Source organism: Struthio camelus, chromosome W, assembly GCF_040807025.1.
Source record: "Struthio camelus isolate bStrCam1 chromosome W, bStrCam1.hap1, whole genome shotgun sequence".
NCBI lineage: Eukaryota > Metazoa > Chordata > Aves > Struthioniformes > Struthionidae > Struthio > Struthio camelus.
In genome coordinates, this window is record NC_090981.1 from 45,630,599 (window position 1) to 45,643,135 (window position 12,537).

General features: G+C 38.2%; 1 protein-coding gene across 12 annotated transcripts in view; it reads right to left on the reverse strand.

Moving 5' to 3' along the window:
- The window catches only part of LOC138064023 (erbin-like), a 117,793-nt gene that overhangs the window by 42,011 nt on the left and 63,245 nt on the right, over window positions 1-12,537 (reverse strand). For all 12 annotated transcript variants that reach the window (XR_011137237.1, XM_068924543.1, XM_068924544.1 and 9 more), the window contains 2 exons: window positions 7,670-7,748; window positions 6,764-6,853 (listed from right to left, as the gene is read on the reverse strand). Coding sequence is in view for 11 of the 12 variants with exons in the window: in XM_068924543.1 (XP_068780644.1) it covers window positions 6,764-6,853; window positions 7,670-7,748 (169 nt within the window). In the remaining variant the exon portion in view is untranslated. The remainder of the gene's footprint in view (window positions 1-6,763; window positions 6,854-7,669; window positions 7,749-12,537) is intronic.

A 12,537-nucleotide genomic window follows, 5' to 3' on the forward strand; every position in this document is an offset into this window, starting at 1 on the left:
ATTTTCTCAAAGGCTTTTGATACTGTCTCCTGTCACATCCTCATAGGGAAACTCCAGAAGTGCGGGCTGGATGAGTGGAGGGTGAGGGGGCTTGAGAACTGGCTGGATGGCCGAGCTCAGAGGGTTGTGGTCAGTGGTGCAGAGTCTAGGTGGAGGCCTGCAGCTAGCAGAGTCCCCCAGGGGTCAGTCCTGGGTCCCGTCTTGTTCAACATATTCATCAATGACCTGGAGGAAGGCACAGAGTGCACCCTCAGCAAGTTTGCTGATGGTACTAAACTGGGGGGGGGGGGAGGGGGGGGGGCTGACACACCAGAAGGCTGTGCTGCCATTCAGAGGGACCTGGACAGGCTGGAGAGCTGGGCGGAGAGGAACCTCCTGAAGTTCAGCAAAGGCAAGAGCAGGGTCCTGCACCTGGGGAGGAATAACCCCATGCACCGGTACAGGCTGGAGGTTGACCTGCTGGAAAGTAGCTCTGCCGAGAAGGACCTTGGGAGTCCTGGGGGACAGCTAGTGGACCATGAGCCAGCAATGTGCCCTTGTGGCCAAGGAGGCCAATGCTATCCTGGGGTGCATGAGGCAGAGTGTTGCCAGCAGGTCGAGGGAGGTGATCCTGCCCCTCCGCTCAGCCCTGGGGAGGCCTCACCTGGAGTGCTGGGTCCAGTTCTGGGCCCCCCAGGACAAGAGAGACGTGGCACTCCTGGAGAGAGTCCAGCGGAGGGCTACCAAGATGATGAGGGGACTGGGGCATCTCTCCTATGAGGAAAGACTGCAAGAGCTGGGCCTGTTCAGCCTGGAGGAGAGAAGACTGAGAGGGGATCCCATCAACGTATACAAGTATCTGAAGGGGGAGTGTCAAGAGGATGAGGCCAGCCTCTTCTCTGTGGTGCCCAGCAACAGGACAAGAGGCAACGGGCAGGAACTGGAACACAGGAAGTTCCATCTGGACCTGAGAAAAAACTTCTTCACTGTGAGGGTGACAGAGCACTGGAACAGGTTGCCCAGAGAGGTAGTGGAGTCTCCTTCCCTGGAGACATTCAAAACCCGTCTGGATGGGATCCAGACGCAATATGCTCTAGGTGACCCTGCTTGAGCAGGGGGGCTGGACTAGATGATCTCCAGAGGTCACTTCCAACCTAAACGATTCTGTGATTCTGTGATTCTCTTCTGTTTCCAAAACCTTTAAATGTTCATGTTACCCACTATAAATCTCCTCCCTCCCAGATTCATCGCAGTCTTGGATAATACGCAACAGCAAGAGACTTATAATTAGATGCAGGTCTTCAATATAAAGGATTGTGAAAATACAACAGATAAAAAGAACAATCTTCTCTAGGAAGAAAGAACAGTAGTCCTTTCTCTTTGGAGACTGCAGATGTTACACTTTATACTCCTAATGATGAACTTAACGTATCAATAGCAGAATCACAAGTCTTCATCTCTTTTGGTATTAGACCATCCAATTCCCACCTCAGAATGGGACTAGCCTCTGGAAATTGAAATTGTTTAGGAATACTGGAGAACAAGAAAAATGATTCTTCCACTAAGATACCAATTCTTCACAGGTTAGGAAGAAATTATGCTCCTCATGCCCCCCCACCCCCCGCTTCTGATGCAGCTCATAACTCCAGATACTTGCTTAAGTTTTTAATACTTTTTCAGCAGTGCTGTTTTTAAATATTGATCTAAAAATAAAGCTGCACATATGAGCAACTCCAGAATCATTTCAGTTGAGGAGTCTTCAACAATCAAACACTGCACAGAAATATTTACAAGTCACCTTAAAACAAAGCTAAAGGGAGTGTTATTTAATTTTAAGTATACTTGGTGTAATGGTTTCAACAAAAATATTATTTTATGCAAATGACTTTTAAAATGTGGCTCATTTAAGAAAAAAATCTAGATAAGTACCTTGCCCAGAGTAAGTTCAGTATTTTTCATAAATCTGAACTCTTTTCTGTTAACTAGACAATCTGTAAAAATATAGGAGAAATATACAGCAGATATACTAAAAAAATTCATGTTAGAACAGCAATGACTTTGGATAACTGAAAATATTTCACAGATAGAGATTCTTGTACTTTTGATAATGCAGAAATATACTTTTTAAATCATAAATAAAATATAAAGGCAAGACAACTGAAATAAATTTTTAGTAGTATCTATTTTGGGCTATCTTTTCATTTCTGCATAAATGAACAATGATGATACAGGTGGGGTCTTAATTACATATATCTAATTTTGCTGAAACTGTTTTGCAAAGTACAGCTTGCCACAGGATGCATTTTCTTCGCTTATGCCCTGCAAATTTTCAGGGAACAAAATTGCAAGTATATTCACAGCAACATCACAATAAAAAAGTCTCTGAAAGCAAAAGCAATTATCCCACTACAGACCACATTCTCAGGGTTTTTAAAATGATGCCATAGGCTGAAAATAAACTCCTTGCTTATCGTAAACACCTATCAGCTGTGTAGACATATCCAATAACTATTATTTTGCTAAGAAACCAGAACATACTTTATAGAAAAGCCACCAAGATTATCTACTATATTCTGTTTAATGTAGTGCTAGTGGCTCTTGTTTTCTGCTGGACAAATAAAACTTGTATCTAACCCTCAAAACATTACCCTTTTAAAGTAGAGTCTCAACATTAGCATGAGGTGAGCTTTAAGTTTTGAATGCTCTATTTTTATATTTGTATATTTAAATTTAACTATTTATGATGTATTTAGAAACAACAGATATGGTTTTTCTTAGGTAACCATAACCCCAGTGGTTCTCAAACTTCTGTGCATTGGCATAGTGGCTACCTCTGGGATTCTGGTCAATATTAACATATGCAAATTTGAATTTGGGAGTGGAGGAAAAAACACTATCACTTCACAATTCCAGAGGAACTGGCACATTTAATCACAAGTCTGGTGTTCTTTAATGAGTCTAACAGGCTGGACTGGTACAACGTTACTGAAGAACAGCAAATATATAGTACTCAAAGAAAGGAAAAAAGGTCAGATAATTTAATGTCTTTAACCTGACCTCAGTATTATGCAGAGCTTTAGCACAAATTCTGAAGGAGAGAATCAAACATGGTGGTAAACATAGTAACATGCTTCTTGGATTTTTGCCAATAGTAGTTTGCATCACAAAAAACAAAGCTTTCTTTGCTGTGCATCAGGTTGAAGATTACTGATGGAGGCGCTTAAAGACCTATTTTGGAACTGATCCTGTTCAAAAATTTTTAAACAGTCTTAACACAAAGCGTTGGAAAAAACGCATTGACCAAGTTAGCTGGTACAACAGAAAACAGGAGTCACAATCAATACAGTGAACTATTAGGACACTCAAGGGGGAGGGGGGCAGGAAACACAAAACATAGCTTTGAGGACTGGAAAAACAGAAGAGGGCTGAGATGCCACAGTGTGAAGTTGTATAGTTGTGATTTCCTTCACTGGTCACTAACTGAGCTGTTTAGGGCATTAGTTGATCATGGGGGAAAACATCATTAGGCAGCTGCAAAAAGGGTTGGTGAAACCCTAGAGCGTAGCCACACACATTTCCAAGAGAAACAAGAAGATAATCATGACATTGTCCAAGACCACGAAGAGATCTCAATTTGAACTCTAAATATAGCTCTGTATGTTGTCGTCTTCGGGGGGGGGGAGGGGGGCAGAAGTGGGGGAAGAGAGAAAAAAACGGAAAGATGGATTCAAACCGAAACTAGTTCAAGGAGATCTATTACATAATCAGGGAAAAAGAAGAACTTGTTTAGTCTAACAAATGGATTAAAAAAAGGGAACAATTGCTGCACCAAATTAGAAAAAGTTTATTCCAGGTTTATTCCAGGTTATTCCCTGGATGGGAATAACCAAAGCTTTAAATATCTAGCAGTTTTTTTGCAAATGCATTCCCATATTCCAAAGTACAAAGTTATATCTCAGACTGAACGCAATAGAAAGCACTGGTATTTAGTTGCAAAGCTGTGGGTTGTTAACGCAGTCTGATCATCATTCACACAACACAAGTACTCAAAGTCAGAAGGGGCTGAACTTTACTTCGAAAAAAATAATGCTTCATACAAGGTCAACTGTAACAAGCATCAAATCACTATTTCTCCTTCATATATTTGCATGACAAAAAAGGGAATAGTGGCATCAACAATTAATGCTTACTCACAGACCTCTAAACTAAAGGCATTTTTACCAAATGCCAAATATTACTCAGTTTCAATGATATGAAGCACATTTCCAAAGCTGAGATTTACTTTTCAGATAAGATCTGAAACAGGAAAAAAATGTTTCCTTTGTTAAATTTTTCTATATTTTTCAGAGACAAGGCAGCTTACAGTTCTCTTACGAATGAGAAATGACAACATATGTAAGATATGGTACAGCTATACAATACATGTATTTAAGACTGATTGCATTAGGAACTGAAACTCATTGAATTAATGTCTATCTGCTGAAGAGAAATAGAGCAGTTAGCACCCTTTAACACTGAGTTTTCACTCTGATCACCTCATATATAGCCAACCCACAAACACTTTCATCACCTTGACACACTATTTCAGTTCAAATGTATGAAGGCATTTAGTCCCCATCACTTCTCTTCAGGAGACACAACATATCCTGGAACTAAGTGAAATTCTGAAGATCACCTACTCTTCACAGAAGCAGCAAGAGCTCAGTTGAATAGCTAGATTTACTCCTGCAGGAAGCCCTAGAGTGGGGGAAAATTCCTCTGCATACAAATTTTCAGGCAGATGGTCTGCATCCTATAGGAAGGAGAGATCAGAAAGACTCGTCCCAGTTTGGCTCCTAGTTCTACAGAACATAGCTCAGCTTCAACAGCAGACTTCAGGAAGGAGGACATGGAGGAGGACAGAAGAAAGGACATCACTGATATGCTAAAGAAAACCATTTTACAGAGCTTTAAGAAAAAAGAATCATCTGAGAGACTGTTTTTCTTAAAAAGAACAGAAATTCTCTAAATGAAAAGATATTTTTTGATGTATAGGTCAGAAAGACAGCAACCCTCCTTCTTCCAGCTCACATAATTCCAAGCAGTAACCAAGTATATATTTATTTTGTGTCAACATTAGGATTAATTGCCAGTTATAGCTTAGTTATATTTACAGAACTTTAACACTCTTCAGCAAAGCCTCAACACTAATATACAACGAGGATAAGCTGATAGCACAGGGTTCTTTTGAAATAACTTTTAGGGTTTTATTACAGTTCCACCTTATTCTAATATTTCAATAGTTCTAATATTTTCAGATACCTAACGAAGTTGCAGTATGTTCTACCAGATTCATCATTTTCTAATTTATGTAATCTAAAAATACTCCTATAGAACAGTATTAATTCTGTACCATTGCTAAGTAGGCAAACGTACATAAGTACTTTGAATCTATTTATACACAACTGATGAGAAAAGTCTCAATTTCAGTTTCATCCTCCTAGCTAAAAGCTAAGTATTGCAAGTCACTACTTAACATATATATATATATATTTTTTTTTAAAAACAAGGCTGAAATTTTCAAAGCTATAAACACAACATTAAAGAACTGGCTTTCAGGCTACCTTCAGTAACCAATTTATTCTTCGGTTAGTGACTTATTAATTAATGACTTCACCAGTTGCCTAACCATTCATCAACTTACAGTACACCTTAGGTGATACAGAAGGGGATGGTTTTGAAGAAAAATGACAATGAAAGTTCTTTTAAGAAGTGTATTTAAGATTAACTTCTTAGCAGATCAACTGTGCGAAGCTGAAGTCTTCATTTTTAGCTCTATGGGCTGTTTTGCACTGATAAAAAACCTGTCCTTTTGGTTACACTAATAAAAGGAAAGAAGACAGAACAACGTGTACACTATTATTAAAAAGGCCAAAAAGATTTAAAAAAATGCATCTTCCAGATATTTTTTTCTGTCAAACTTCTGCAGCATTCAGTCTCAAGGCTTTTATCATCTCTTGTAAATTGAGCTGACCCAACTAGTACACAACCTCAGGCAACTGCTTTCATGCAGTCATATGCCTAGTTAAATAATGGCCCTAATTCCTGAAAGAGAGGCTTGGTGGATACGGGATGGCATAGGAGAGTTGCATAAACTAGGAAAAGAGAAAGCAGAAAATAAGAAAAAAGAGAAGAAAAAAGCAGAAATCACAGCACAGTAAGGAGAATAGGATGAACTATGCTTATCTGAGAGTCCTTCATTTTAGCAATATTTTTGCTTCCAAGAATAAGTCTGTTTTAAAAAGGTATGGGGTTGAGTATTTGTCTCATTTAAACTACTACTTGCAACAACTTTACTTAGTCCTGCATACCATGAAGATGCTGTGGCTCTCAGACAGATTCCTGACAGGGTAGGAGTTACAAATTTGCATAGAAAATCTGTGCATCCTGGAGAGGACAAGCAGAATGACAGATGCTGTTATTTGCTCTCTGCAAATGCTCCTAGATGGTGACTAAACTATTTCAGAAATATTGGTCTCCCATACTTAGACTTGAGAAGCAAATAAAGCAAGTATTTAAGTAAGTTTTGTTTCTTGGCTCTTTATAAACATTGTCCCTCCAAACGTCAATGAAAATAATGGTGATAAGGATTTAGGTTTTTTCTTTAATATATCAAATAAATGTATTGGTAATGAACACTTCCTCCTCCCCTCCCCTCCACTTCCTACTTTGCTTGAGAAGCACCAGGAACTGCTCTGCATAATGTAAAACTAAATGTAGATCCTAAGCCTCAAATTCAGCTTACCTGCCAAAGTTGGCTGGCAAGAACTCAAGAAAAGCATCATTCAGGTACAGCTGTGTTAGGTTTAACAGTTGGGAAAATCCATCTGGAAGCCTACAGAGAAATGAAGTAATGTAGTACACTTTTGTTTCATTTATATTCAGTGCATTGTCATACTTTCTTAAGCAACAGTATAGTGTTAAGTCTGATTATAATATAGCGGTAACATGAAAATTTAAAGTAGTACTAGAATTTCTATAAAAATGCACGAGATACCCATTTATTGTAAGAATAGTTTCAGAAATAACTTTTAAATATTGAGGGCAATATCTACAGGCAATAAAAACAACAAATATCATTTTGCTAAGTTGTGATCTCTGACACCTAATATGGAAGATACACTCACTAGAGATAATTTGAAAAATTAAAATCTATGCAATACTTACCCACCCCCAGAGTTACTTTAAGCAAAGTTTCTATCTCTGCAAGTGCTAATTCTGGTAAGCTAATTTTATCACTGTAGAAGGTGACAGGCAAGTCTCTTCCTCTAAGCCCAGTTTGAAAAACAGCTGTATAGGCTTAAGAATAAAATTAATTATTTTTATTAAGAAATAACTCTCTTAGTGTATTTGTCTACCTTTACAGAGAAGTGATGGACAAAAGAAAAAAAGCTGGAAAAGCTGCATGGTATAAAGCAGCACTCTTCACATAGCCTATTTATTAGGGCAAAATACTTCACTGACACACCCACACCGTATCCCAGGGCAATGAGGTAAATCAAGACACTTGTAACTCGGGCCAAGTGACTCAGGTAACTCTGCTCCTCACCTCCAGTTCCAAAGGTTGGCTCACAAAAAGTTGTCTGGGGCATGTTTGAGACTCAGCAGTGTTTGGTTAAAATATAAAATATCACAAAAATGACAAACTTACTTTGAAATTGGATTTACGCTGGCCTCAACAACTGTCAAGACTTTACAGTTTTTTATGTTTTCTGGAAACTCCTGTATGCCTGTAAAATACAGAGAGAAATAGGGAAACAGTGTTAAAACATGAGACTCCCTCACAGGAGGCACATAAAACCACTAACCGTAAAAACTTTACAACCAGAGAACTAGTTCTCTGAAGTTTTATTTAGAGACCATTTCCATTAAGAACAAAAAACAAAAACAAAAAACCTTATGCAATATCAATTTCTTTACCATCTATTCTTAAAGCATTTCAGACTGCATCTTAGCAGACAAACAGCATAAGAGTGCACTTACAATTCCCACTGCTCATTACCAAATATTAATCTACTTGTTTGTTGTTGAAATCAGGCTCTCGGTCCTAATTACAGCAATTTTTTTTTTTTTTTTTTTTAAAGTCATCCATACACATACAGCAAAGTTTCAAACAGGATTTGTTAGTCATGTACATGGCTTGGTATGACATTGTTTAAATGGAAAGGCTTCTCTTCTTAAAGTAAGTTTACACCACTCAAAGGTTCTGAAAAGATCTCCCAAAACGTGACACATACTATACTATATCATTATATATTATTATTTGAAGCGATATTATTAGCTTCAAACTATTTGTAGAGAAAGCAAAACATGCTGCAGACACCTTTATGTCAGAAGATCAAAACATTAAGAAATCTTTTCTTTTTAAGGTTAGCTCCAGAAATGTCAGAGTGAATTTGCAACCAATACATTTGCCAAAATTCGTATCTGTCAGTGAATGACAAAATAGGCTTTGAAAACAGAAAACAAGCATCAACTGCATCAGTAGAAAATCAGCGCCAAACCATTTTGCTATCCAGAGTTTCATCTCCATCTTTCCTATTCCTTGAAAAACAAATAAAACGATGGTATCACAACTATATTTCCTTTTGCAATATACCACTACAATGTTGTTCTACCCTAAAGCAGGTGTTTGTATTTCAAATAAACTTGTCATAAGTATAACAAACATGCATACTGTTTTAGTTTGGCCTGGATTAAGAACATATGTTCATCCTTCACCACTACCTTTAAAAAAAATCCATATGCTAGTAAAATAAAAACAAGTTTAAAAACAATTGAAAGATAAATAGTTAAGATCTATTACAATTAAGGCATGTAATTTCATCTGCTTCTAAAATGTTGAAGAGGAGCATGGGTAGGGCAGTCTGAACCTGTGGAGCAAGACAGCTAAGCAGTAACTGTGCTCTGTGGATGCTCTTTGTATTCCAGTGATACAGTGAAATTCCAGGCTACTCTCAGCAACATTAACTCTCACAGTCCAGCTGCAGAGAGAGATACAATGGCAGTGTGTCTTCTAATTGGGATTGACAGGTGGGATTTCATACCTCTTCCCTCATTGTGCATGTTTCTGACAATACCAAAACAGGGAAGAGGGGGCAGGGGGAAGTGAAGCATCAACTGCTAAGTAATGTTTTTGCTAAAATAAGAAATATACAATTTCTCACATTAGCTTAGCCTTTGATTCTTTTTACGTTTGTGCAGTAACAAGATTGACCTTGTAAATAATAACAAAAGAGATCATGATACCACCTGATAAGAAAATTAGCCACAAAATATATACTTTTACATTAAATCAATTAATGATGTTAAGGCAAAAAAGTCACTATGTTCATAAATTCTATTTAAATAGGAACTCTGATTCTGCCAAAGCAGACTTTTAGGCCTTTCTTGACAGGAATCTGTTTGTCATGCCCAATGGCCGAAGGTCTTACTTTTGACTCATACCAGGTGTTGTACTCAGTGTGCTTTTCCTGCCTTTTATCTCTAAATAACAAAGCCACACAGTTAATCCAGGTGTTTAAATACATATTTAAGTATCATGGATCCTTTTAGGAAATAGCTCACTGAACTCAAAGACAATTAGGAATAGAACAAGGAGGCCAGGAGGAATTCAACTCTCAACTGTAACACAGGCGAAAACTTCTGATAATTCTTGTTTCCCTGTGTGCGCAAGTACCTGTGTGTAAATAAATATACAACTTTGGCCACGTGAACTTTACCGAGAGCGGGACTGTGTGGAAGCAGGAGGAGAAGACAGAGCTACTAATTCAATTCACTTTGTCACTCTCACAGTTTAGAATCAAAACCAAAAAAAGACAGTATTTGTAACATAATGAAGCTTCATTTCTGGGAAGCAGCAGGGATATTTTCAGCTCCAGGGATAGTCTTGAAGATTAGAAAACTACATAGAAACACTAGAAAAGTACCTTACCTATTGCAGGTAAGGTTAATGAGGAAGTAGTATGATGCCTTTCCTCCTTAAAATAAATGACGTCTACAATAACTACAGTAAATGACTCCCAAGTTCTCTCTTGGATTCAAAGCAAAAAAGTCAGAGCAGAAGATGATCACAATATTGACCGTAGCTTGGTGTCTGGATGTCATATACTCTGGTACAACATGTTAAAACTCATGTTTTCAATATTAATATCATGTCCACTACCTACATCAAGAATTTATTAAAGCACAGAAGATTTAAATCTGTAATGAATATCTAGGAAGAAAAATGGCTCTTCCTTCCACTAGAGAAGAGGAGGAAGAGGATACCAATATAAACTTGCTCTCAACAGCACAGCCAAATAAAATATTAGCTATCCAAATACAGACATGTTAAATCAGCACGCTTTTGTACATAATCAGAAGACTACACAGCAGTCTCTTGTTTAACTATGCCTTGGACAAAAAAGTAGCAAGAGTTTTAAAAACAAACTAATAACTGAAATTCAACTGATATGGAAAAGTTAACAATATAGTAGCCCATGAATTAAGTTTCGCTTTGTTCTTTGAGCCAGGACTGTCACAGTCCATACTATCTTACCAACCTCTAACACTTAAGTATGGATAAATGGGAGCTATCATTCAGAACAGCAGTAAATTGGGAATGACAGCATGAAGCAATATACTCAAAGTCTGTAGTACATATTCAGAAGACAGAACAAAATTAAGAGACTGTTCATCTCTATTAGGTGATAAGAAGTAGCATTTACTAACTGGTTCTACAAAAAGCTTCAAGCCTCAATAAATACCTGGATCAAATGAACAAATTCTGAGAGATTCACATTGCTTTCTAAATCCTATTTTCCTTCAGGATCTTCTATCATCTCCTTTATCTACTGATGCTCAAGGATTATAGAAAAGGAACACACTGCAACAGATCACTTCTAGGTTATCCAGTCTGTTGCAGTTTTATCCCACTTTCCTTGAGAAGCGTCATAGGGATAGGTTCTTTATCCTGCTGTTTCCTACTTTACAGAACAACCTCCACCCTGTTTCAGTGCTGTAACTGATTTACAGGTCATACTTAACTATCTCACAGTAAACAAACCCCTCACACTTGCGGACTATGATCTTTTTGCAAAGCACAAAAGGAAAAAACATGGCTTGCTGGTAATCTTTAATTCTAACCACTGGATCCACAAACTAAACTGAGAGTAAAATTATTTTTGTAATGTAATTTCCTACAGAAGTGAGATTTGAATAGTAGCATTTAGTATTTACTTGTATGTCTCCTTCCTCCTCGTTTGCCCAAATCTCAGGAATTTTAAACTCATTGTCAATTCCTATCATAACTGACACTGGAAAAAGGGAATAAAATTGGACAATAGTTACAGAAAATTTGGCAATTGGGCAAAGGGAAAACTAAATTGCCTGGGCTGAGCCAAAAAGCAGAAATCATTCATCATTCATAAACTCCATTTGGCAAAAACTCCCCAGCCAAGCAGCACAGCCTACAGACTGGTGATGGTTAATCAAGGTCTCCAGACCAGCCGCAGTATGTGTGCAAAGGCACCAAAAAGGTCGCACAGGGAGTTAGGGTCAACGGCCATAAGTCTGTATGTAATCGACTTCAGTCCCGAATCACATAGCACTGTTGAAATAAGGAATTTCATCTGGTCTCTATCTCCCCAGAGAGCAATAATTGTTTTGGCACAGTTGATAGAACAAGTATGTGCTAATGTCTCCCTCATTGTTAAGACTGCATTAAGGCAATTGTAAGTATAATTGAGGTCTCACCCACCATCTGGAGTTACAGTGATCTCCTCCCCTGGATAGCAGACCCTTTCCTCTCCCCAGGGTCAGCATTACTCACAGAGCAGGAGTGAAAACTGGAACCACCTTTTCTCTTCCTCAGAAAAAAAAAGATTCTGCACTCAGATATCAGCAGTTCTGAGTTTGCAGAAAACTGTGGAAATCAGATCCACTGCTGGCAGGAGCCTGTACTGTGATGGATCCCAGGGCTGACACGTGCAATTGTTTCAGCTATACCGAAGATGGGGTTTTGCTTTGTTGCCCATACTCCAGTCATGTTCGCACATTTTTCTTTGCAATCAAATGCTAACACTAGTATTCCTAAACTTCAATTATTCAAACTATTATTGCTCGAGACAGCAGTGGCAGTACCTCCAAATCAACTTCCACCTCTTTTTACAGAGGAATATTTTAAAACAGAGGGTTGCTAAGAGATTTAATCATCCAATTCCTAAAAAGCATAGGAAAAAAAATTTCAGTAACAGATATGAGACCTGGGAAAGCTATATGGGTAACACTCCCAAAGGAAAGAGTTTACAGCTGGGTCTCTCAGTTTCTGAAAAACGTGAGAAAAACATTTTCTTGCTCTAAACAGGCACATAGGCACACCAAAAGTCCTCTTGCTGCAAGAACAAATGCCCTCTGTGCACCCTTCCCAGTCTGCAGCCTTACAAGTGGGGATGACACAGAATCAAACATATACACTCAGTCTGCATGAATATAAAAGCAACCTTAATTATGTATGTCCCCTCCACAGCTACTCTATTC